A 23,221-nucleotide genomic window follows, 5' to 3' on the forward strand; every position below is an offset into this window, starting at 1 on the left:
AGCATGAGGCACTAACCAGTTATAAAGCTTAAATATGTCTCAGATTATACAGTAATTTATAGTTAAACTTCGTTGTAATTGAAAAAGATTTTCTCTGGATGCATCTGTGTGACTTCTCACAGATGAGGAAGGTAAGATAAGCTGAGCCAGGCCTGTTACTATGGTAGAGGCTCCGAGTGGTTATGAGCGATGCCACTACATGAGATGCTGATAAATCATCATTCCAGAACTTTGCGTTTGTAGCTTATGTTAGCAGACCCCAGTGCCCAGTTTACAGAACTAGTTGCATATTGTAGATTTTTATCATCTTAATACTTAACAGAAACAAGTATATCATACATTTAGTCATTCAGTATTTAATTCACTACAAATGTTCTAACTAAAATTCAGGAGTCGTCTATCTTCATTTTCGGTGCAGAGTAGATCAGAGAAAGCATTTTACAGAATTATAACACATTGATTTTCTTCTTTACATGTTAACTTTGGCAGACATCAAATAAATGACAAATGTTTTTAAAGAGACAGAAACAGATAAAAAAAATCATAGAATTAAATATGTGCTTTGTAGAGCAATTGTGTAGAGCACCTTTAATTCCAGCATATAGGAGGCAGAGACAGGCAAAGTTTGAGGCTAGCCTGGTGTACATAGCAAGTCCCAAGCCAATGGAGACTACACATTGAGACCCTTTCTTTAAAAAGAACAAAAACATACAAACAAAAAGCATCTTCTATGCTTTGGTCCTGGTTATCTGTCAGCTGTTCATCCTATAACTATGGTAACTGTCCATCCAAACTGCCCATCCTATAACTATGGTAACTGTCCATCCTGTAACTATGGTCTGGTTTAAGCACGGAGCTTTTGCAGCCCTCACTTGCCTGATAATGAAAGTTCATCCTTTTGCTCATGCTGCTCTGGCCTCGAATGACCGTCACAGCTCCCTGAACTTTCCCCGACTCCTATAGAACTGTGTTTGTAGCATTTCCTTTACAGGTAGAACTGACTCTTCCCTTCAATGGGCCCTTATAATCATTTCGGTCGGAGGAATAATGGGTGACTCATTTCTGTTCTTATTTTTTAACACGACTCTCAGCTTGACTAGAGCATAGAATCTGTCTTCTACTCTCAGCTTCACCAGGATATGCTTGATAAGACAGTAAAAAGCTAAGGTCCTAACAGTTGCCTCATTTTAGCTATTTTAGTGAGTGAATAGATAGATACATGATGACCTTTCTCCTTTTGCTTTTGATAGGAAGGTGCAACAGCGCCAAGGTCTAGAGAAGACAAGCAAGGTATGTTTCATAGAAACACGACTCACACGCTGTCAAACACTGGGAGAGGACATAAAATGAAACAAACCAGTATCCATGAAAAATTTCTAAGCTTCAGTGCAATTTTAAGATAACCAGAGGTAGCAAATCAAACACCCATAATTTGAGAAATTAAAAGGCTTTAGGTAGAAAGATTGTTTGCCCCCAGGACATCCTGGGGAACACAGTAGAATACAATATCAAAACTATAAAGAAAAAAATATGGCAAGTACAAAAATACAGAAGTGTGTGGATCCAAATGACATGACCCCCATTTAATAGCTTTCTTTTGGTCCACACTTCTTTGATGACCACCACAAGTCACTGAAATTATTTTTTCTTATGACTGCTGTTTCACAGAAATCTGGATGATTGGTTCAAGACTTATATGCATGTCTGAGATTCATAATAATGTACATTCTATCTCACATATCCAGAACCTCCTTTTACAGACGTGATGTGCACAGCAGCAATGGGAAAAAAGGATGACCATGACTCATCCTGGGATTCACAGGTATTGTCTATTGCTGTCGTTACGTTTTTAATGATTGTTAAAGAAAGTTAGCGATGAAGGGGGTGACTCTCTCATTTCTGTCATGCTTACCAGGAACGATCCCCACATTCTCTCACTAGGCATTTTCCACAGCATCATGTGGTAGTACTTTAATGAAGGGTGGAACAAGTCTGTTACTTCATGGGATTCATGTAATGAGGCTATGTATGTAGAGCAAATGCCCGGCCTGATGGTGCTAAGGACTCAGCTTGGCTCTGAATCATACAGTAGAACTGAAGGCTTGCACAGGGTCTACCGTGGTTGAATGTCTCTGTTGAATGTATCCATGTGTAAAAATCCTAATATTCAAAAAAAAAAAAAAAAAAACTTTAGACCTGTTGTACAGGACTATTCCCTCAGCCAAACTGCTACCATCTTCAGGGGTTCTGTTGTGCCTGCTCCCAGAAGATCACATCTGGACTTGTTATCATCATTCCTTCTTGGAAGAAGGGGTGGGGAGGGTCATGAGACCCTCACCTGAGTATTCAGCCATCCCTCCCAACAGTTGTATGTAATTCTACCCTAATTCGAGACAAATAGAAATATTTTTAAATATTATAAATATATTTGTAATATATAAAATATATAATACTATCTAACATAGATATGTATATATCCATCCTCTGGTTTGAGGTGAGGAATGGAGGTAGAGTTCCAGTCACTGAAGTTAGCCTGGTGGCAGCCGATACATCCATTGGTATTTCATATGTAACAGTGCTGATGGCAGTCAGGAGCCACTGAAGAGAAAAGACCACCTGGTCTAGAGAGCATTAATATTGTCTAAAAATACTTTGCATTTCAATATAAGTTTGTCTTGGTTTTTATGTCAAATACTTTTTGAAACAGCATTTATCTGTTCAGAAATGGCTCTATTAACCCCTTTTTAATGTTAATTTTTACAGAGTGTCTCTGAGAATCTCCCACTTATTCACATTGGTGTTGATGGACTATTACAAATAAATAGGCAAGCAGTAGGTAAGAACAGTATCATTAAAAATGTCATTTGATCTGACAGAGTGTTTTCTTAAACATGACCACAGTGTATGCTAATAACCAAGGGCTGTTTTCTGTTGAATGGTCAGAAAGTATGTGGATAAATGCGGTGATAATCAGGTGTGTGTGTGTGTGTGTGTGTGTGTGTGTGTGTGTGTGTGTGTGTAAATGTGTGTATGTATGTGTGTGTATATATTCTTCATAAGGTAGCAGATCAATATTATAATTCTAAAATCTACTACTTAGTAGATAAGAAGTGGTGCTAATAATGCCTTAAAAATATATTAGGGGACATCCAAGCCCACGAATGTAGAGAATTGTTTTGACATGTAGAAGTAGTTTTCAGGGGAACAAGGTACAAAGGAGCCATGTCTGGGTGCTTTTGGGGGTTGTGACAAGGCTGAGATGAATAACATGAGATGGTTCATGTATGACAGCAGCTCCAAAGAATGCTGGCATCAGGATGCTGCTTATTGGGGTGTGTCAGGCATTCACTTTTCTTATCTCAGATATCAGTCTTCAAAGCTGGACATTTGCTGTGTTATTTATAAAGTTTATTCTGAATACTCAAGCATTGACTGGTCTTCTAAAAGACAACTTATTTTCATTAAGATGCCTTGCATGGAGTGGCTCAAGGAACTTTCTACAGGCTCAGTGGTGAATACAGACATGAAGAAAGAAACCAATTCAGAAGCCCTTCTTTCATCTGAAATGAACTCTATCTTACCCTGAAGTAACATAAAGCTTCTTGCCCTCTAAGTTACAGGACAAATAGAAGAATGTGGCATGTGGTATACTCAAATACATGATCCATATGTGATGTATTAGAGATACATGCTATCATATTCCACAGCCACCTTTGACATTTCTTGTCTGAGGGCCATTATTTGTTCTGATTAGAGTTCACTACTCTGTACCAGGAACCACAGCTATGCTGGTTTATATACTCCCTTCTCTTGGCTGTGGTTATTGGAAACATATCTCACTTGTGAAACGGCTCTGCACATTTTATTGAACCTATGTTCCTTTTTTAAAGATACATATATATATGTATATATAGTTATAGTTTTATGTAGTTATATATAGTTATAGTTAGTTATATAGTTATAGTTATATAATATGTTCTTCTGAAAATTTGAAAAAGGTAAAAACCTAAAATAGTCCTTCCCAAAGGTATGCATTCAGATATAGTTTTGTCATAAAAATGCACCGATGTATGTCTGGTATTGTCATATTTAAATATAACTTATTGCATGTCTCCCTTTCCATTTTAGAAAACCCAGAGAAATATATTCATTGGCTGGTAATAATATTTACCTTTTATCTTGAATTACTACACATGTGTATCACGTTAGATATACAATATGTTTTAACCATCTTGTCTCAAATCTCATCCAGCCTAACAGAAAAAGGGAAGAATCTGTCCCTAATCAAACAAAGGGAGCCAGGGATTTGCAGACATTCACACCAGGTAACCTTTTAAATGAAAATTATTTTGCAAAGAAATTTATTAAACTGTTTGATCTCTCTTCTTGCTTCTAATTTTTTCTCACAAATGTAGTAGAAGGATTTGATATAAATGTCTCAAATATCCTTTTTTAAATCCATGTTTGAAAGAGGCTTTTATAAACACAAGAAAAAAATTGTTTTGTAATGTAAGCTTTAACTCAGCTCTCTCAACTTACATACGGTAGTCTCTTAATGTTTCAACTTACATACGGTAGTCTCTTAATGTTTCAACTTACATATGGTAGTCTCTTAATGTTTTCAGTTTGGAGTCCTTGCATTTTCAGGGAGTCAAAAAGAGTAGTTATGAAACTCAGTTTCTCCAAAATATAGAAATGCTTCCTAGAGAACTATGGGGAATTTATACACACCCATTTTTCCAGCTGGTAGGCTGACGCAAGATATTCACTATATCCCAATATTGGAGTCTAGATATGGAAACAACAGAAATTGTCTACACACATACACACACATACACAAACACCACACACATAGACCACACACACATACATACACACATACATACTCACATACACACCACATACCACATACACACACATATGCACACACAAATGCATGTGCACACATATGCACACATGAACACAAAAATGAGTTGTGAATCTATATGGACACCAACTCCACTGATGCACTGCACTAAGGTAGTCTGCTTTATGCATACATTAATTGGGGGCCTTTAAACAACCAGTCACAGTCATATATAAAATTTCCATATAATAAAATGTAACATTTTCCCTATACATGTCCTAGTTTAGAGAAGTTTACTTTTTAGACCAGTCAATAGAAGAAATAACCCTAAAGTTACTTGAGTATTAAAGTGACTTACTTGCTTTTTTTTTTTTTTAATGCTTGGAAATAAACATGGAGCCTGACAAATGCTGAGCACATGTTGTGCCTCTGGGCTACATTCCCAGCCACATGTGTCTACATGTATGATCTCAGTAGATTTTAGAACATGTTTCATCAAAACACTACACTAAATTCCTTCAGTCACGAACACATGAGAAGGAAAAGAAGAAAGTACCCCCGGCCGCCACCATTTAGTGAACTTCACATCTCGTCTGGCCTCTACCTAAAGTAATTCACAGTTCTTATCCTCCAGAGCTCCAGATTCCTCATGATCAATTTGATAAAATACATTCCCTGTGAGACACTAGTAATTTATATGCTAAATGCCTGTGGGAACCTTCCCTCGGTCCATGTCTGCATCACCTGAGTTTCCACCGCTCCCTTTCACAACCTCACTGACTCATGTACCCCACGATTTCCTCACTTGAGGGCATTGGGGTGATCTGTCTCTAACTCCAGCATTATCACAAGCCACTCTAAAGCACTGATGTCCAAGAGCTGACAGTTACCGTGAGCATTCATAAGCTGTCTCCTCTTAACGTCCCATCTCTGGTCTTGACCCGTTTGTCTATCTGCCGGTGGTACTTTTCTTCTATGATCCCTGAACTTTAGACAGACTGTGTAGTAGTTCTTTGCTGTTGTCTCCCAGGCCCCTACCTTCTACCCTCACCTGCCTTCCCTCTGACTCACCCACTCTTCCACCCTCAGCTCAGGTCTGACTCTAGGAAAGCTGCCCATCACTTTGAATTTATATATCTTTAAATTACCATACCTAGCAGTTCACAGGGACTCAATAATTAGTGAGTAAAATAATCTTCTATACAAGGATGACCTACTGTTTCCTCCAATTTTGTTCAAATGGTAAAGATGTCATAAAGAATTGATAAGAAACTGAGACAGCTGCAAAGAAAGAAACAATTCTTTAACTAGATGTACTCATTAGTTTTTGTCAACTGAACACAGTTAGAGTCATGTAGGAGGAGGGACCCTCAATTGAGAAAATGCCTCCACATATTGGCCTATAGCAAGTCTATAGGACATTTTCTTGATTAATGATTGATGGGAGAGCCCAGCCTACTGTGAGTGGAGCCATCCCTGGGCACGTGGTCCTGGGTTCTATAAGAAAGCAGGCTGAGGAAGCCAGTAAGCAGCGTCCTCCATGGCTTCTGGGTCGGTCCTTGCCTTGAATTTCTATCTGGACTTCCTCAATAATGGATCGTGAGCTGTGAGACAAAATAAACCCTTTACTCCCCAAGGTGCTTTGGGTATTTATCACAGCAATATAACCCTAGCTAGGTCACCAAAGAAAGAGCCATATTTACTATACCTTTATATCTCATGCCAAATTTAAGAGCAAATAATTTTTTGAATACTAGACAAAAACATTTCAGATGTAAGAACAGGGTGTTTGCTCACTAGTGAGTGAGTGTGTGAAAGGAACCGGAGTGTTGGAAATCACTTGTGAGTATTTTGCTGAGACTAGTTATAAGTTATTGTCACAGCGGAGAACAAGGTTTAATGTGAACTTGCATTTTTGTATCATATTTTTAACTTTTTTGAGATTAAGTTTCTCCATTAATTAGAGAACTTGTGAAATTTAGTGTATCTCCAAAACCGTTAAAAATTGTGGATAATTAGAATTATTTCCCAATTTTTGGATAATATGGAGCATTGCCTACAGGAGTAACATTCAGCAAAAATCCTTAATTTGGAAAATGAAAAAAAAAATGCTGTTTGTCAGTTATCATTTACTATCAATTTTATAATACCTATTGCTTTAACTGTTTTAAATAATTAATTTTAATCATATGTACATGTTTCTCAGCAAAGCCAGGTTTACAATTGACTTCAGAGGAAAAGCACAAAGAGCTCCCCAGGAATGAAGATAGCCAGCATCAGGTGTTAAGGACTTGCGCTTCAGTTGTTGACTAACACTGTCTTCTCTGATTTAATGATGCTGGACAAAGTCTGGAGACTCTTGGGATGCCAGCTTTTCACATAAGTCCAATGCACCCTAACCAAACCCTTGGCTACCTTTCCAAAGGAGAAAGCTAAGTTCTAGGGTACATTAGTTTATAAAGATAAATACAAATCAAGAGATGTGTTCAAAAGTAGTGGTAGTTTGTGCTTCTTCTCACCCAAAGAGGCATTAAATAACTTTGTAAAAGTCATACTTTCTACCTCTGTTTCTCTCATTTATCCAATAACAATATCAGGTAATTTATCGAACCCAAACTTTTTGAACTGTATTATATATTTTAGTATCAAAAAGGTTAGGTTTGGGCGTGGAGACCTGGCTCAGTGCTTAAGAGCACATTCTGCTCTTCCAGAAAACCCACCTCATTTTAGTTCCCAGCATCCAGCATCAGGCAGCTCAAAACCACTGGTGACTCTAGCTCCTGGCATCCGATGCCCTTCCTTGAACTCCTTAGCACTCATGTGCATATAACACACCCACACAGAGATACACATATCTATACAAAAATTTAAAATAATAAAATATTAATCTTTCTAACGTTAGGTAATAAAATATATTGCACCATCCACCTGAAGAAGCACTGTTGTTTGTGAAGTTTTGTCAGAAGAGGCAGAGCAGAGCTCAGTACCTCATGGCAGAAAGAATTACTTGGGAACCTGAAGGCAAAGACAGATTCACAGCCAGCCATATGAATGCAGATATTAAATGCCAGGAAAGCAGTCCAGGGAAAAGTTAAAATTCAACTTCAGCTGATCCCCCGGGCAGGAAGCACAACTGACTTCCATCTTTCCAGCAAAGGCATAGCAGTGAAAGGATCAGTGCAGAGCCAAGAGGAATGCAAACAAAAACTGGAAAAGACACATACTCCCAGGAAATGCTGCTGTGTCCCAGCTTCATGAAGACCTTGTTGTGCATCAGGTGATCAGTACTGAGAAATTCTGGTCCAATAGTTTAGCTATAAATGCAAAAGATCGTTCTACATCCAATCATAAGCAGGATGTTGGCATTTCTCATGCTTTCGAGCTGATACCTTGTCCCAAACAGATGGCTGTAATGACTGAGATATGATTTAACTTCTGATATCGTTAAGTCTACATTATGGACCTACCCAGCAGTAAAAATGAAATATGCAGAAAATGTGCACCACAGTAGGGCAGAAAGGGAATCTGGAAAAGTTTTACCCAGTCCCATTATTTTTATAGGGATTGACTAAATACAGGAACAAAGAATCTTTTCGCAGAATTTGCAAAAATTGGTGGAAAGAGATTTAAAAATGATGGTTTCTTTAGGAGTGAAAACCCCAATGCTAGATTTGACAGCTTGGGAAGATAAACCATTAGGTTAAGTGCCTACAGAGGCCAGCAGAGGGCATCAGATCTCCTGGAAGTGAAGTTATGAGCTCAGTAGTGAGCTCTGTGGGTGCTAGGAACCAAACATGCTCCCTCTGCAAGTGCTCTTAGCCTCTGAGCCATCTCTCCAGCCCCTCTGCCTAGATGTTCCACATGCAGAATGAAACAACCTTTTGATTCTGATGCTCATAAACCCGTTTGTTCCTGGCTCTCCCATATTTTATTTTTAAAAGTGTTGGCATTTGTCTAGGTGGTAGATTTGAACCGCTTCCCTTCCAGTAAGCTAATCACTTCCCCCTCATAGCCCCTTTAAATCTTAACCTTCATGAACTGGCTTACGGGGTCTTACCAACCAGTTAAATAATTACAAAGTACTCAATTATGCCATGTGCTGGGGAAGGCCAGGAAACAAGAGTGGACAGCCTCAAGTGGAACCTGCACTTTGCTGAATGCAGACAAATTGGCAATTGTTAAATGAATAAGATACAATAAAAATCTTTTTTGAAGATGGGATTGTGGAGCAATCCGAAAGGGTCATCTGATGGATAACTGCCTGGGAGTGTGGGAGAGGGGTGCTGTAGTTAGCCCTTGGAAAGTTGACCATCTGCCTGGACTAACTGGAAAGGGCAAGAAAACCAAAAGCTGGATCTAAAATAAATCAATTAATTAAAATTAAAAGGCGCTTATACACAAAACAGTCCATGATCTTAAGACCCTTGAGTGAATCACTTAGAAGGTCTTCTTGGCGGTCTTCTGACTCATAGGAGGCAAAAAGGCTGATGCATCTTCCTTCCGTTGCCTGAGGCCCTTGTCTCCCAGAGTCCCATTCTATCCACTCAGCACTCCTATTCCACTACCTGAACTAATAGTTGGGTGATAAAACCAAAGAAAACAACTAATGTTAGTCATTGAAAAGTTAGCAATTAGCTAGGCGATGAGAGAGAGAAAGAGAGAAGGTGGGGGAGGGGGCATGGAGGCGGATGTTCACGTGTCTCCACCAGTCAAAGATAGTTTATATATCTAGGTTGGGTATTGGGTTACACTTCTGATTGAGCATTACCAAACTTATAAAGCCTTTGATTAACATTTTAAAAATGTATAAAAGCAAAAAGGAAAAGGGGGCATGGGATAGGGGTTTTCTAGGGAGGGGAAATGGGGAAAGGGGATGGCATCTGAAATGTAAATAAAATATAAAAATAAATTAAAAATGAAAAAAAAGAAAAGTTAGCAGTTATCTTTGGTCTCAAACTTTCATTAAAGGTTGAAGAAGAAAGGAATCAGGAAAGGAGTGAATGGGGTGCATCGGAGAACCTGAGTGCTGCAGCTCTTGGCCACGGTGACATCAGATCACCTCTACTGAGGAAGAACGGAAAGCCTGGAGCCCAGCAGTCTCCCAGTGTAGACAGCAAAGAGCAGGATGGGTAAGAATGTGGTGATATTATTTTTCTTCTATAAAATTCTAATTTAGGTTAATATTTGTGATTAGCAAACTTTACTTCTTGAGATATCTAGGCATTGTGTGAGTTTAAAAATATTAATAATACATAATTTTTCTAATCACACTGGTATTTTGTCTAAAAAGTAATTATTATGCCTGGAAAATGTATAAAAAGTATAATTATCACTGTTGTTAAAATGAAATGGGGGGATAATTTTGAATGTAATATTTATTTAAATTTTTCTATATATCATTCATTTAACCTTAAATCTCCACCTTTTTTAAAAACCGAGTCAGGATCCACACCATCATAGCCCATGTTGGCTCCTAGTTTAGAGAAGTTCTTCTACATCAGCCTCCAAAGTGCTGTGGTTACAGGTGTGATCTACCACACTCAGATTAACAATTTGACTTGTCCCAGAAAGGGGTCATCTTTCTGGGACAGGAAATTGTTAACTGGTAAAACACACTCAAGCTTGCCTTAAGGGGCCGGCAAGAGGACAGAGATGCTTGCAACCAAGCCTGATGACTTTTAATTTCTGGGCCCCAAATAATGAAAAGATACCAACTATGGCACGTAGACACACACACACATGTGCACACAAAATGTAAAAATGTAAAAACAAAAAACCTTTAAATGTGTTAAGGACATTTGTTCTATAACTACATATAACAAGAACTAGTAAACATATTTAATATAATGTAATGAATACATAAAGAATAAATAATATATTAAGGATATTCATCTAAATGATTTATATATACATAAGTAGGTTAAGGATATTTTATATAATTATCATATAAAGTTATAGGTAATATAAATACTTATTAATGAAGAAAATTACCATAGTCATAAAATATTACAGTATAAAGGCATTTTTAACGAGACTATCTGTATGTAGCAGCTTATATCCATAATCTTAACATTCACCTGAACCCAGAGGCCACGGGTTCAAGGCCAGCCTGTACTACAGGAACAACACATATACACATACACACATGTGTGTGTACATGTGAATGGGTGTGCATGCAAAATTACTTTACATCGGTAGTATATGGATTACTTCACAATTAAAGTGTACCTAGAGCATTTATTTAACGGTTTATCTTAAGATAATTTTGTTCAGATACTTGGAACACCTGAGCTATGGAAGAAAGCTACTTAATATGCTAGCATATTTATGCAGACAAAATATTCAGACACATAAAATAAATAAAATAAAGGAATGCAATGGGATGATGATAAATCCAGTACTTTAAAGTAGATTTAAATACTAAGCTAAAATACATTAAAAAATGGTCAAATTGTTTTAGTTTCATTGTCTTAATTTGAGTTGTATATGTTTTAAAGTATTTGGTTATCCTGTAACATGTGGACCACTATTGTACCAGTGGATATATATATATATATATATATATATATATATATATATATATATTCAAAGAAAAAGCAAGGCATTAAACCCAATTAAACCCAATTGCGTGATCACTGTTTCTAAAGGCTTATCAGGATGACCAAAGCATCAGAGCCTACTTCCCTATCCTAGCCCAAGATCATTTACATGTCTGAAGCCTACTTCCTTGTTCTAGACTAAAATTTAGAATCCTGCCTGAGATTACTTCTTTGTTGTAGCCTATGATTTAGATTCCTACCTGAAATTACTTCTTTGTTCTAGTCTAGTGTCAGATTCCTGCTTGGAGCCTACTTCCTTGTCCTTGGCCAATGTCATATTCCTGCAGTGGGCATATCTTGCAGGCAGGTTGCTACTGTAACTTGCAGAGTTTGTGGCTGAGTGAGCCTGATGATTACTCTTGTCCTTGGTAGCCTTGCCAAACCTTCCAGCACCATGAACACTCATCAGTAAGGATGAAGCTGTTACTTGAGCACCAGCTTGATGGCTCCATATTCAATGAATTAAGTATGTGATATCAGCAATAAGGTTTTACAATCAAGATGCAGAGGGTAACCAATAACATGACCAGTAGGCTGAGATGTGTGGAGGGGCCTATGGAATACCCTTTGGCCAGTGACTCAAAAATATGTAACCCATTCTGGTATTGGGGGTCTTATTTGGTAACATATAATGTCTAGTTGAGACATTATCTCCCCATTTTATGGTAGCTTGAGTTAAACTTCTTCCACATATTATTATATATTATACAATAATTACATATTATATGTTATATATTATATTTATTATATATTTATATTATATAATAAGATATCATATGCATACATGTGTGATCTTCTACAATAGTTGGTTTCCCTAGGACTTTTCAAAACGTCTTGTTAGTTGTCCCTCCCACAGTCCCGCCTTTACCCTGTCCTCCCATCCATTTAACCCTCCTACTCCAGTTTCCCCTTTATCCTTTTACAATACTATCTTTTATTTCTCCTTCCTTGAACAAGTCTCTCCTCCCTCCTGGTCCCTTACAAGCTAACTGACCTCTGTGGTTACTCTAAATAAAACACACATATCTAAAGTTTAAAAGGTAATATCCATATATGAGTGACTGGTCCTGAGTGACCTCACTCAGGATTGTTTCTAGTTCCATCCATTTACCTAAAATTTTTGTAATTTTTTTTAACAGTTGAATAATATCTCACTCTGTAAATATAGCACATTTTTGCTATCCATTCATCAAACATTTAAGCTGTTCCCAATTTCTGACTATTATAAATAGAACAGCAATGAACATGGTTGACCAAGTGTCTCCATGGTAGGATGTAGAGTTCTTTGGGTAATGTGCCCAAGAATGGTATAGCTGGATCCTGAGGTAGATTGATTCTTCAGCTTTTGGTGGAACTACTGCACTGATCTCCATAGTCACTGTACAAGCTGGCAATGACCAGCAATGGATGGATGGTCCCCTTTCTCCACACCCTTACTAACATCGGCGGCCATTTGTTTTATTAATCTGGGTAAGATGAACTCTTAGAGTAGTTTTGATTTGCATTTTCCTGAAAGCAAGAATACTGAACATTTTCTCAGTGTTTCCTGCTGAGCCCCTCTTCTGCAGTCAAGTCCTCTGGAAACCCTTCCTTGCACTCAGACCAGGGTTTTCCTCTGCCAGCTTCTGCATACAGCACAGCGTCAGGCCTGTGTGGTGTCTGGTTTTAAGAAGGAAGTATCCATTTCTTCATTTTAGCTGCTACTTTATTATAACTTTCTTTATATTAAAAAGTGAAGTAAGATGGGGAAGATGTGGGGCTCTATAATGTTGTTTTATAACCTCAGTTCATAGAATTATTAGAATGTATTGTTTTCTATGATTTTTTTTTTAAATTAGTGGTTCTGCCTTGAATATAAAAGAAGAAAAGAAAAGAGGACATGGAGAATGGTCTGGAGACTTAGTGAACGAACTGACATCTGAAGAGTCTGAGTCGGTGGCTGGTGGTCTCCTGGCAGCGAAGGATTCTTGGAGTTTAAATGACATGAATCTGAATAAAGGAAGGTAAAAACTGTAAATTGCCCATGAATGGAGGGGGTGGAGTGGCTAGTCTTTCTGGAGATAAATCAAATTTACTTTCCGTTTACACTCAAATGCTTTATACAAAATGACTGTAAACTGCCTGTAAGCTTCATGACCAAGAGGAATTAATGGCAACTGAAGAGACTATACAAAAAGAAAATATTATTTGGTTTTTTTGTTGTTGTTTGTAGGATTCTTCTATGTTCTTCTTTTTCAGGCCTGCAAAGAGAAAATCAAAGGAAAAGCACAAGGTATTGTAAAATTCAAAATCAGATTTTGGTAGCAGGAACACAGCACACCCCACAGAGCCCTAGCCATCCCCCTACAGTGGGAAGCAGCAGCCTAGACCTCATCACTCCCTGAGAGGAGCCACAGCCTCTCAGCTACCCGTCAGCATCACCGTAACCTGGCAACCACCCACTGCCCACCCTCAGCACTGCCCACCCCAAATCTGGTTCTATGGGCATTCTGCAGGGAGTAGTAGCCTGGGTGACCTCACAGAGGCTATGTCCAGCTATACAGACAAGAAGGTCACAGCAGGAAAGACTTAGGAAACAGAATACTTTGTCTTAAATAAGAATATGGCCTCACCAAGAGGAATGACACAGGGGGCGATACATCTTGACCACTAGGAAGAATCAACTCAGAAAGTCCCTTTGCTCTGTAAGAGGAAAGGGTGTGGTGACAGCAAATTTTCAGGTTCAGCTGGAGATCCAACAAATAGGAGCAGAAATGCCACAGACCTCAGCCACTGCAGGGTGGTCTCCATTCCACCTTCAGAGTCCGCCAACAGTGAGATCTGGAAAGGAATGAGGGCCACTAAATAAAGCCAGGCTGAACAATGTTAGCAAAGGCCCCAGTGCAACAAGGTTCTAGCTTCGCTACATGCAGTACTCAGTGAGCGTTGTCAGTGTTAGCAGCCAGGGTGTGCAGAATGAGAGAGGCCATGTTCCTGTGGCGGTCTCCATTTGCTGGGGACAGCAGAGGAGCCCTAGGGAGAGAATGAGGAAACTCAGGGAGGTGACACTTCAGAGTGGGACCCACTGTCACTTCAATATCCAACTCAGGTGCCAGAAATCCACGAACTACAAGATGGAAAAGAGACAAAACAAAAAAAGGTGGGGCCGAGCAAATGCTGCTTGGCCATGTCTGCTTGCACAGGGATTAGTCACCCATCCAGCAGAAAGGACTCAAATTCCAGCATAGCAGATGAACAGATCAGACCTGAAGACCTTAAGTGACTGGTTCTTTATTTACTCATTTTGTTTATCTGATAGCTATAGGCACTGCAGTATCTATGCCCACATATGGTTTTTAATCTGCATGCATAGACATACGTGTAGGCAAAACACTCATACACATAAAATAAAAATGAAGGGGGAAAGGCATAGAATCTTCTGTATGTAAAGACATTTGCATAGAAAGAGAGATTAGAACCAGAAGCCATTGATAAAGCTACCCTTGGACAAACATCAGTCCTTTTCAGAGGCACCCACATTTCTGCTTGGGTGCATTCCTTTTTAAGCTGTACAACTCCCCTGCTGTATGCAGTGTCACTATCTGAGAATACTGTGACCTAGAATAGTTTGTTTTACAGATTGGAGGAGAGATGACTGCTGTGGAAGATGCTGATGACATCACTCAGCCATCTAAGTCATGCTCAGAAAATGGTGAGTTGCCTGACCCTCATTACCGGGATGCTGGACTGCTATACAGTGTTTTTTTCCTTTTGTTGAAAATAGATTCTCTTCTCACATAATATATCCTGATTACAGTTTCCCCTCCTTCCACGCTTTCTAGTTCCTCCCCACCTCCCTTCCTCTCTGAATCCACTTTTTTCTTTCTTTCATTAGAAAACAAACAGGCTTCTAAGGGATAAGAAGATATGTGTTCCAAGGTCTCTCGCTCTCTGTGCACTGTCTGGCTGTGGGTCTCTATTTATTCCTATCTGCTGCAGGAGGAAGCTTCTCTGATGATGGCTGAGCAAGGCATAGACCTATGAGTATAACAGAACATCATTAGGAGTCATTTTATTGTTACATGTTTGAGTGTTTGTTTGTTTGTTTGTTTGTCTTTAGAACAGTAGTTCTACACTAGGTTTTACACGAGGTCCCTGGGCTATCTAGTCTCAGGTTCTCGGTCGCCCAAGCAATGTCAAGTATGGGTTCCTGTTGGGCTGCACATCTGCCTCACTGCTAGGGCATCAAAGCACCCTTCAGCTCAGAGGAGGCAGTCTGTGGTAGGGGTCCCAGCCTATGATGTTTCCCCTGATGAGAAACTGTGAGGTCTGGGACAGATGCTGTGGTTCTCACTCTCCTATGTACCTAGATGCTGCTGGGGACCTCGAGTTGAGAATAGTGGTCCACAAGTCTGTGCTTCCCCTACACAGGCAGGAAGGGGATGGCTGAGCCCAGGAAGGGGCAGAATCTGGTCTGGTTCCAAGTGAATGCCAAGAGAACAGAGATGCTGGAAGAGAGAAAACCTTCTCTGGGATATTTAGGCTCTTTATGATGAAGTCCCCCCTCCCCCACTAGTCAATCCTTGATGAAGAAGATGGTCCTTGCTTATCTTAACTGCTTTATTTATGACAGATGTAGATGCATACATCTTACTCAGGGTGAACCAGGGATTAAATACCTGTTGCAGGAAGGGATGCCCAGGAAGGAAAGCTCACTTGGGCCTATTTATTTAGATACCTCATTAGCATAGAGAACTCCAGGTTTTTACGCTTTCTGACCGGTTGTCATGGTCCTCTCAGTGGAGTGTTATGGTTATTTGTTCAGGACAGATAGAGCCTAGCCAGGAGCTGGTTCCACACCTGCCATTCTCAATCCTGAGATTTCCTGGGGCTTTTGAACCTGCTTCAGCCTTACCAGTTCTTCTGTCTGGTGGCATGGTCCACTTGCCCCACAGGTTCCATCTCATGGAGTGGGCCTTAAGTCAAATCCTATATTGATTGGTTACTTCCACAAGCTTTGAGCCACCATTGCACTAGTATATCTTGCAGGCAGGACACCACTGTAGATCAGAGGCATTATGGCTGGGTTGGTGTTTACATTTCTTCTTTGGTAGCCTGAAGAGTGCTGTCTTACAGCAAAGACGCTAGAGCATAGGGCTGAAGGCTTGATACAGCAACAGCTCAGCCTCTCCATGAGCTCAACTCTCGTGAATTGAGGAGGTTTTGTCCTCAACAATGGGTCTCACTGTCAGTTTGTGGAGAACAGCCTATAGTCTTGGCCTTTGTTGTTTGGGAGTTCTCATGGAATCCCTTTAACCAACAACTCAATTAGATGTTGCACAATCCTGGTATCAGAAGCTTCATTTGGTGACAAGAGCTCTCCAGTTGGGGCTCTGTCTCTCCTATTATCTGGAGATTTCAGTTAGAACACCCTCATATATGTATATAATCTAGGAAGCTGGTTTTTTAGAGTCTCCATTGAGGTTGTGTAATGGTGGCACAGGCCTTTAATCCCAATACTTGGGAGACAAAGGCAGACAGATCATGTGTGTGTGTGTGTGTGTGTGTGTACACAATAATGCAGTGCCCTTAGAATCTAGAAGAGGGCATTGAACACCTTGGAGCTAGAGTTACAGGTAGTTGAGAGCCTCCTAATGTGGTGGCTCACATAAATAAATAAATAAATAAATAAATAAATAAATAAATAAATAAATAAATAAGTCATAAATAGGTGGCCTACATACCATCTGGCATGGATGTATTTTCGGGGCCTAGGAAGCACACTGTTCTTGGATGTCCAGGCAGGTAGACAGGGCTGTGAAGTACTACACCCCAGAAGAGGTTCAGAAACACAAAGACAGCAAGAGCACTGGGCTGGCCCTATTCCCAAGATGTATGACTTGAACAGATTTCTGGAGGAAGTCCTAAGACAGCAAGCCAGGGGTGGCGCTACCAAGAACTTTGAGTATGTTGGCAGGAGAACTGTCCAAAATGTGCATCATGTGGGGGCATGAGTTCCATCCAAATAACAGGTCAAAGTTAGCCAAGCCCTCAGAAACTCTTTTTTTTTTTTTTAAGATTTATTTATTTTATGTATATGAGTACACTGTAGCTCTCCTCAGACACACCAGAAGAGGGCATCATATCCCATTACAGATGGTTGTGAGCCACCATGTGGTTGCTGGGAATTGAACTCAGGACCTCTGGAAGAACAGTCAGTGCTCTTAACAGTTGAGTCATCTCCCCAGCCCCAACCTCCCCCCAGAAACTCTTACTACTACTGTCCAGTCTAATTCCAGTTGGTAGGCCAACTGGGTTATCCCACCAACTCAGCCCTGGCTGTATCCCTAATGTACCACCTCTAAATAGCAGAAGACTAATGCCCAGCCTTTCTGAAGCCAAGGCTGGAAAAGACTGCCCAGGACAAGGGAAGAAAGAAGCCAATACCAATCTTTTCTCCCAACAGAAACCTTCTCCTGAGAAAGGAATTGTAATGTTTCCCTTTCCTCCCACACTTCGGAGAAAAACAAGGGACTCTTTCTACCCTTAAACTTTGCAAATGTACCGCTTTATTCATTAACTTCATTTGGGTGTTTCTTCATTATGTAATTTGCTTTTGGGGTGTTTCTTCACTACATAATTTTCTTATTGTGAACTCAATCCTCTTAAAATATATTTGGCTTTTAAATGTAAAAATAAATAGAATATTTCTTTTAAAAAGCAACTGCCAAATCATTTGTAAATATCTGCAGTGTCTTCTCATTCTTACCAACACAACATGGCATTCTTGTTCCTTCCTCTCTTTATGTATGGTACTGTGGAACTCTGATGGTGTCTGCTGTGCATATCAGAATGCCTGCACTACACGGTATCCTGAGAATACAGTGGGGTTCATCTGTAGATCTTCCCAGTGAGTTTTCATTTCAAGACTTTAAAAAAAAAAGTTAGGTTGCTTGTTATTTGTTGAGCTTTGAGAGTTCTTTTAAATACATTCTGGATACCATTTCATTATCAGCTATATTTTTTGCAAACATGAGATTTTAAATTTTAATCCCCAACACCCACATAAAAATTGGGGCATGGCTACATATGCTTTTAGGACTAGCTTAGCAGGATAGCAATAGGTGAGTCCCAGGAGCTGCCAGACCTCAGCCTAGCTGAGACTGCAAACTTCAGGTTCAATATGGCAGGAAGTGTAGTGGGAGATAGCTGTGGTAATTTGAATGAGAAGGACCCCCCAGAGGCTTATATATTTGAGTAGTGGGACCCAGCTAATGTTGTTTGAGAAAGAATAGGAGGTGTGGTCTTGGTAAAAGAGGTGTGTCATTGGACATGGGCTTTGAGGCTTCAAAAGCCCATGATGTTCTTAGTTAGCTCTTTCTCTGTCTCATGCTTGTAGATCAGGACAGAAGCTCTCAACTACCGTCCCTGTACCTTGCCTGCCTGCCTGCTGCCATGCCCCACCATGATACTCATAGACTATAATCCTCTGAAACTATAAGCCCCTAACACACTCTAGAGTTGCCTTGGCCATATTCTTTATTGTTCACAGTAAAGAAAATTGACTAAGACATCATCATCCTCTGGCTTCCATGTGTATACGTGGGCATTCGGGAGCACACCATGTGCAAATATACCTTATCCATACATGAACATGTGCACACATGAACATGTGCACGCACACGCGTGCGCACATGCACACACACACACCTTTCACAGCTCTACTTCCGGTTTTGTATTTTATTTTCAAACACTGTTAAAATGCTTATAAATAGTGTGTTTGGTGCAGGCCTGTTCTCATAGCTAATTAGGAGTATCAGAACAGTGCTCCATCTAGAGTTTGCCCTTCACCATCAGACCACTGATGCACCTGTGAGTTGTGGGCTTGCTCAGCCTGTCTGATAGGAAGAAACTATCTTCCTGACTCAGCGTGAGTGGTGGACAGTATCCCCTCTTTTAAGGTATTCTCCTTGTCTCCTGGCACATAGTTAATGTTTTCTGCTAACTATTCAGGAGGCCTTGAGGCTCTCCAGTGTCCTGTGGTCTCTTCCCATCTTACTTTTCAAAAGGTCATTTTTACCATTTATCACACCAGCTCAGGTGGCCTTCCTGTGTTGTGATCCCTCTGTGTCCCAGCTAGAACTCTCTCGTTAACGCAGCTGGAGCACTCGAGAGACTGCCTCCATTTGTTTCCTGGGCTACTAGCTATATCATCATCTTCAAAATTGCTCTTTCATGCTGTATGTGTTTGGGGTTGTTCCAGGTAGAAATGAAATCCTCACCTTTTGCTCCACTGTAGATTGAAGCAGCTTGCAATGGAGTCCCAGCGATGTCTGTGGTTCCCCTAGAATGTTCTTCAACTTCTGCCTAGTTGGTTACTGTCTTCCTGCGTTCCTCAGTGTAGCCGTCTCTCCCTCTGTACAATACTCCAGAGCCCATTGCTGAGAAAGTTCCCTTAGGTGATAGCAGGCATTTTCTTACAGCATCTATCTGAATTTATAATGGTTCTTTTATTAATCTCTCTCCCTACCCCCCAGACTTTAATTTAAACAGCAGCAGGATTTCTTCATTCTATCTGCAGTCCCTAGTGTTCTGTGTTGCATATGGTAGGTATCCAGTATGCATTTGTTCAGTGTAGGGATGAATGAAATCAACCACTTAACTAACAAACACTCTTAGATTTTATTTCTATATTAGTTCCCCTCTGATACAGGGACTTGAAATTCTGGGATACAGTTCATCCATACAGGCAGGGTTATATATGGAAAGTACTTGTAAAGCAGAAACAGTCGATCGGAAAGAAAGTGACACAAAATTCCCTTCAGGAACTGCAGTTTGTTAAGAGAAAGGGCCTCCAGGTTGGAGGGAGAACATTTGGCAAAAACAATACAACACATAGAGATGTAAAGGTGATCTCTTAAAGGAAAGGAGAAGCTTCCCTTTAAAACCTGGTGTGATAATAAAGCTAGGTGCTGTGGCAAACACCTTTAACGTAGATCTGAGTCTGATGTCAGCCAGGCTACACAGCCCAATCCTGCCTCAAAAATAAAAGAGTGACACTATGGAAGGGAAAGAGGAAGATAGTGCAATGCCAAGAGCACTTCCCTGAGCAAAATCCTGAAGACAAGGATCAGACTTGTGTAAGTCAGGATGGCACATATCTGGCAGGAAGTTTCACATCACATGACTTAGTTCTGCATGACAAAGAGCATGAAAGAGCATAGAACAAAAAAAAAAAAATTAAGAGCTGTCAAGCCACTGTGCATGGTGGCACACGCCTTTAATCCCAGCACTTGGGGGAGAGAGACAGGTGAATCCCTTACTGGAGGCCAGCCTGATCTACAGAGTGAGTTCCAGCATAGCCATAGCCAAGGCTTCACAGAGAAACCTGGGTGTGGGGTGAAGGGTAGAGGCTATCAAGTCACTGCACAGACTGCTCAATTCTATCCCAAAGGGAGGCATGAGGAGGTGCAATTGATGTCTTCAGGCCATGGGACCTGGCTTGCTTTTTATGTGCCCATTTATTTTCTAAAGAGAAAAGAGAAAGATGGTGTGGAATTGGATCTGGGAGAAGCTGAGGGAAGGTAAACCATGATCAGAATATATTATGATTTTCAATTTAAAAAAAAAGTAACCACTGTCTCTCTTTTAGAAACAGACCAGTGTTCTAACATACAGCAAACAAAAGCCATAAACAAGCCCCGTGAGCTACTCACAAGACGAACTGGAAATATGGAAGGCAACATAGCAGAAGGAGAGGTGCTGGAAACGGAGCCAGTGAGATCAAGGTCAGAGTACAAAGGCCTGGAGAGGGAAACCGCCACTGTGTAACCCCTGTGGGGTTCTGAATAGGAGAAAATGTCCTAGTTATGAACGGTGAAATCCTCCCAGATACTCTAACAGGCCGTTGCCTCTACGTAGTTCCAATAATTAGGTGCATATTGGTGCCTGCTATATAGAGTCCTTTTTAAATTTATTTATTTATTTATTTTATGTATATGAATACACCATAGCTATCTTCAGACACACCAGAAGAGGGCATTAGATTCCATTACAGATGGTTGTGAACCACCATGAAGTTACTGGGAATTGAACTCAGGTCTTCTGGAAGAGCAGTCAATGCTCTTAGCCGCTGAGCCATCTCTCCAGCCCCACATATAGTCTTGTTATGTACTCAGCAATGAGAATCTGGCAGTGCTTTTTATGTGTTTGTTTGTCTGGTTTTGGGGTGTTGTTGTTGTTGTTGTTGTTGTTGTTGTTGTTGTTGTTGTTTGGGTTTTTTTTAAAGGAATGCTGTAGATGAAACAGAAGGCAAGAGAATTGATGGCATAAAGGATGACTTAACAGATTTGCTTAGGAGACATTAAAGAGGAGAGTTTAGCTAAAGAAGCAGTCCCCCAAACACCCCAAAGATAAGTAATCTGCCAACCAGGTCTGTTAGAAACAAACAAAATGTATGATGCTTGGATGTAACTGTTTGTTCACCAGGATTGACCAGCCATTGTGTCTATACCCTAAAAACACGCTCAAGGGTGCCATGTAGAGTCACAACCATCATCAAGTTCTGGTCTGCCTTTAAGTTCCATTGTGCTTTTATCAGGAAAAACATAATTCTGCCACATGGGCAAAATGACCCTGGGTAACAACCATTCAAAAACGAGTAACACTGGTGTACATAAGTAATTCTGGCAATATCTTTCCTATGTAAACCTCCCATCTGTCCACATGGCCCGATTTGCAGCTTCCTGTCTCTACCTAAATTGTCCAAAGTGTAACCTAAGGCCAGGACTTAAAAGAAAGTTAAAGATGTTGTTTGTGCACTGCATAAGCCTAAGGTGTATAAGTCAGTAATATCTTCTGTTCAAGGCTAACATTTTCTTGGGCACTAGCCAGAGCCGGAAAAGTTCTTTCCTTAGATACACTTAGATCTCTAAGTGTATCTGGCATGTTATTCTTATTACAGGAAGACCATTTATAGGTTGTTTTTAATTATTTATTTATTGTTTTTTAACATAGAATGATTGTCTGATAGTATAGAAGCTTCTTTAAAGATGACTTTAGTCAGTAAGTGAGAGGACGGGGGTGATGGCTCACATCCATAATCTCATCCCTGAGGAGGCCGAGTCAGAAGGGTGATGGAAGGTGAAGGCCAGCGTGGCCTACAGTGTACTCCATCCTGCACTGGGTTATACAGAGTGAGACCCTGTCTCAAAAAATGAACATAAATAGAAATACTAAGAAGACTTTGATTCATATGTCTTAGTTGTCCTCACAAATTTACAATCTCACCACAGTGTAAGATGCACTTATTTTCTCAAACTTAAGTTTTAGAACCTATGCAGCTGTCCTCCTTGTTTTCTTATTTCTGGTGTTGGAGACTAGACTTCATCTGTGTTTGGCCAGCACACAATGTTAAGTTACACGCCCAGCTATATTTGTGTTCTCCCCCCCCCCATGTGTAAACATTTGCTGTCATGTATGTATGCGTACTATATGTGCAGGCAGAGAGGCCAGAGGAGGCCTTTGAATCCCCTAGAACTGAAGTTACAGATAGTTGTGAGCCGCCATTGAGTGCTGGGAACCTAACCCAGATCCTCTGTAAGAGCAGCCAGCATTCCTAACCACTAAGTCATCTCTCCAGGCCCAACGCCGTTGTTCTTAAATTGTACTAAATAGACTAGATGACCAATTAATTTATTCAATATATCTCTCTCAATGATAAAATAAACAGCTTTCTATATTGAAAGAACAGGATGCTTTTATTACTGAATAAATTGATCTTTTATTGATTTTTAAA

General features: G+C 40.1%; 1 protein-coding gene and 1 pseudogene across 1 annotated transcript in view; both read left to right on the forward strand.

The window, feature by feature from the left end:
- The window catches only part of LOC117716854 (uncharacterized), a 64,502-nt gene that overhangs the window by 24,132 nt on the left and 17,149 nt on the right, over positions 1 to 23,221 (forward strand). Inside the window, exons 11-21 of the mRNA XM_076941891.1 lie at positions 1,251 to 1,290; positions 1,746 to 1,822; positions 2,764 to 2,836; positions 4,129 to 4,157; positions 4,253 to 4,325; positions 7,053 to 7,126; positions 9,815 to 9,975; positions 13,284 to 13,448; positions 13,684 to 13,717; positions 15,064 to 15,136; positions 21,077 to 21,212. Of these exons, the coding sequence (XP_076798006.1) occupies positions 1,251 to 1,290; positions 1,746 to 1,822; positions 2,764 to 2,836; positions 4,129 to 4,157; positions 4,253 to 4,325; positions 7,053 to 7,126; positions 9,815 to 9,975; positions 13,284 to 13,448; positions 13,684 to 13,717; positions 15,064 to 15,136; positions 21,077 to 21,212 (935 nt within the window). The remainder of the gene's footprint in view (positions 1 to 1,250; positions 1,291 to 1,745; positions 1,823 to 2,763; positions 2,837 to 4,128; positions 4,158 to 4,252; positions 4,326 to 7,052; positions 7,127 to 9,814; positions 9,976 to 13,283; positions 13,449 to 13,683; positions 13,718 to 15,063; positions 15,137 to 21,076; positions 21,213 to 23,221) is intronic.
- On the forward strand, positions 17,218 to 17,804 carry LOC117696814 (cytochrome b5-like; annotated as a pseudogene).

This window comes from Arvicanthis niloticus, chromosome 1 (genome assembly GCF_011762505.2).
Source record: "Arvicanthis niloticus isolate mArvNil1 chromosome 1, mArvNil1.pat.X, whole genome shotgun sequence".
NCBI lineage: Eukaryota > Metazoa > Chordata > Mammalia > Rodentia > Muridae > Arvicanthis > Arvicanthis niloticus.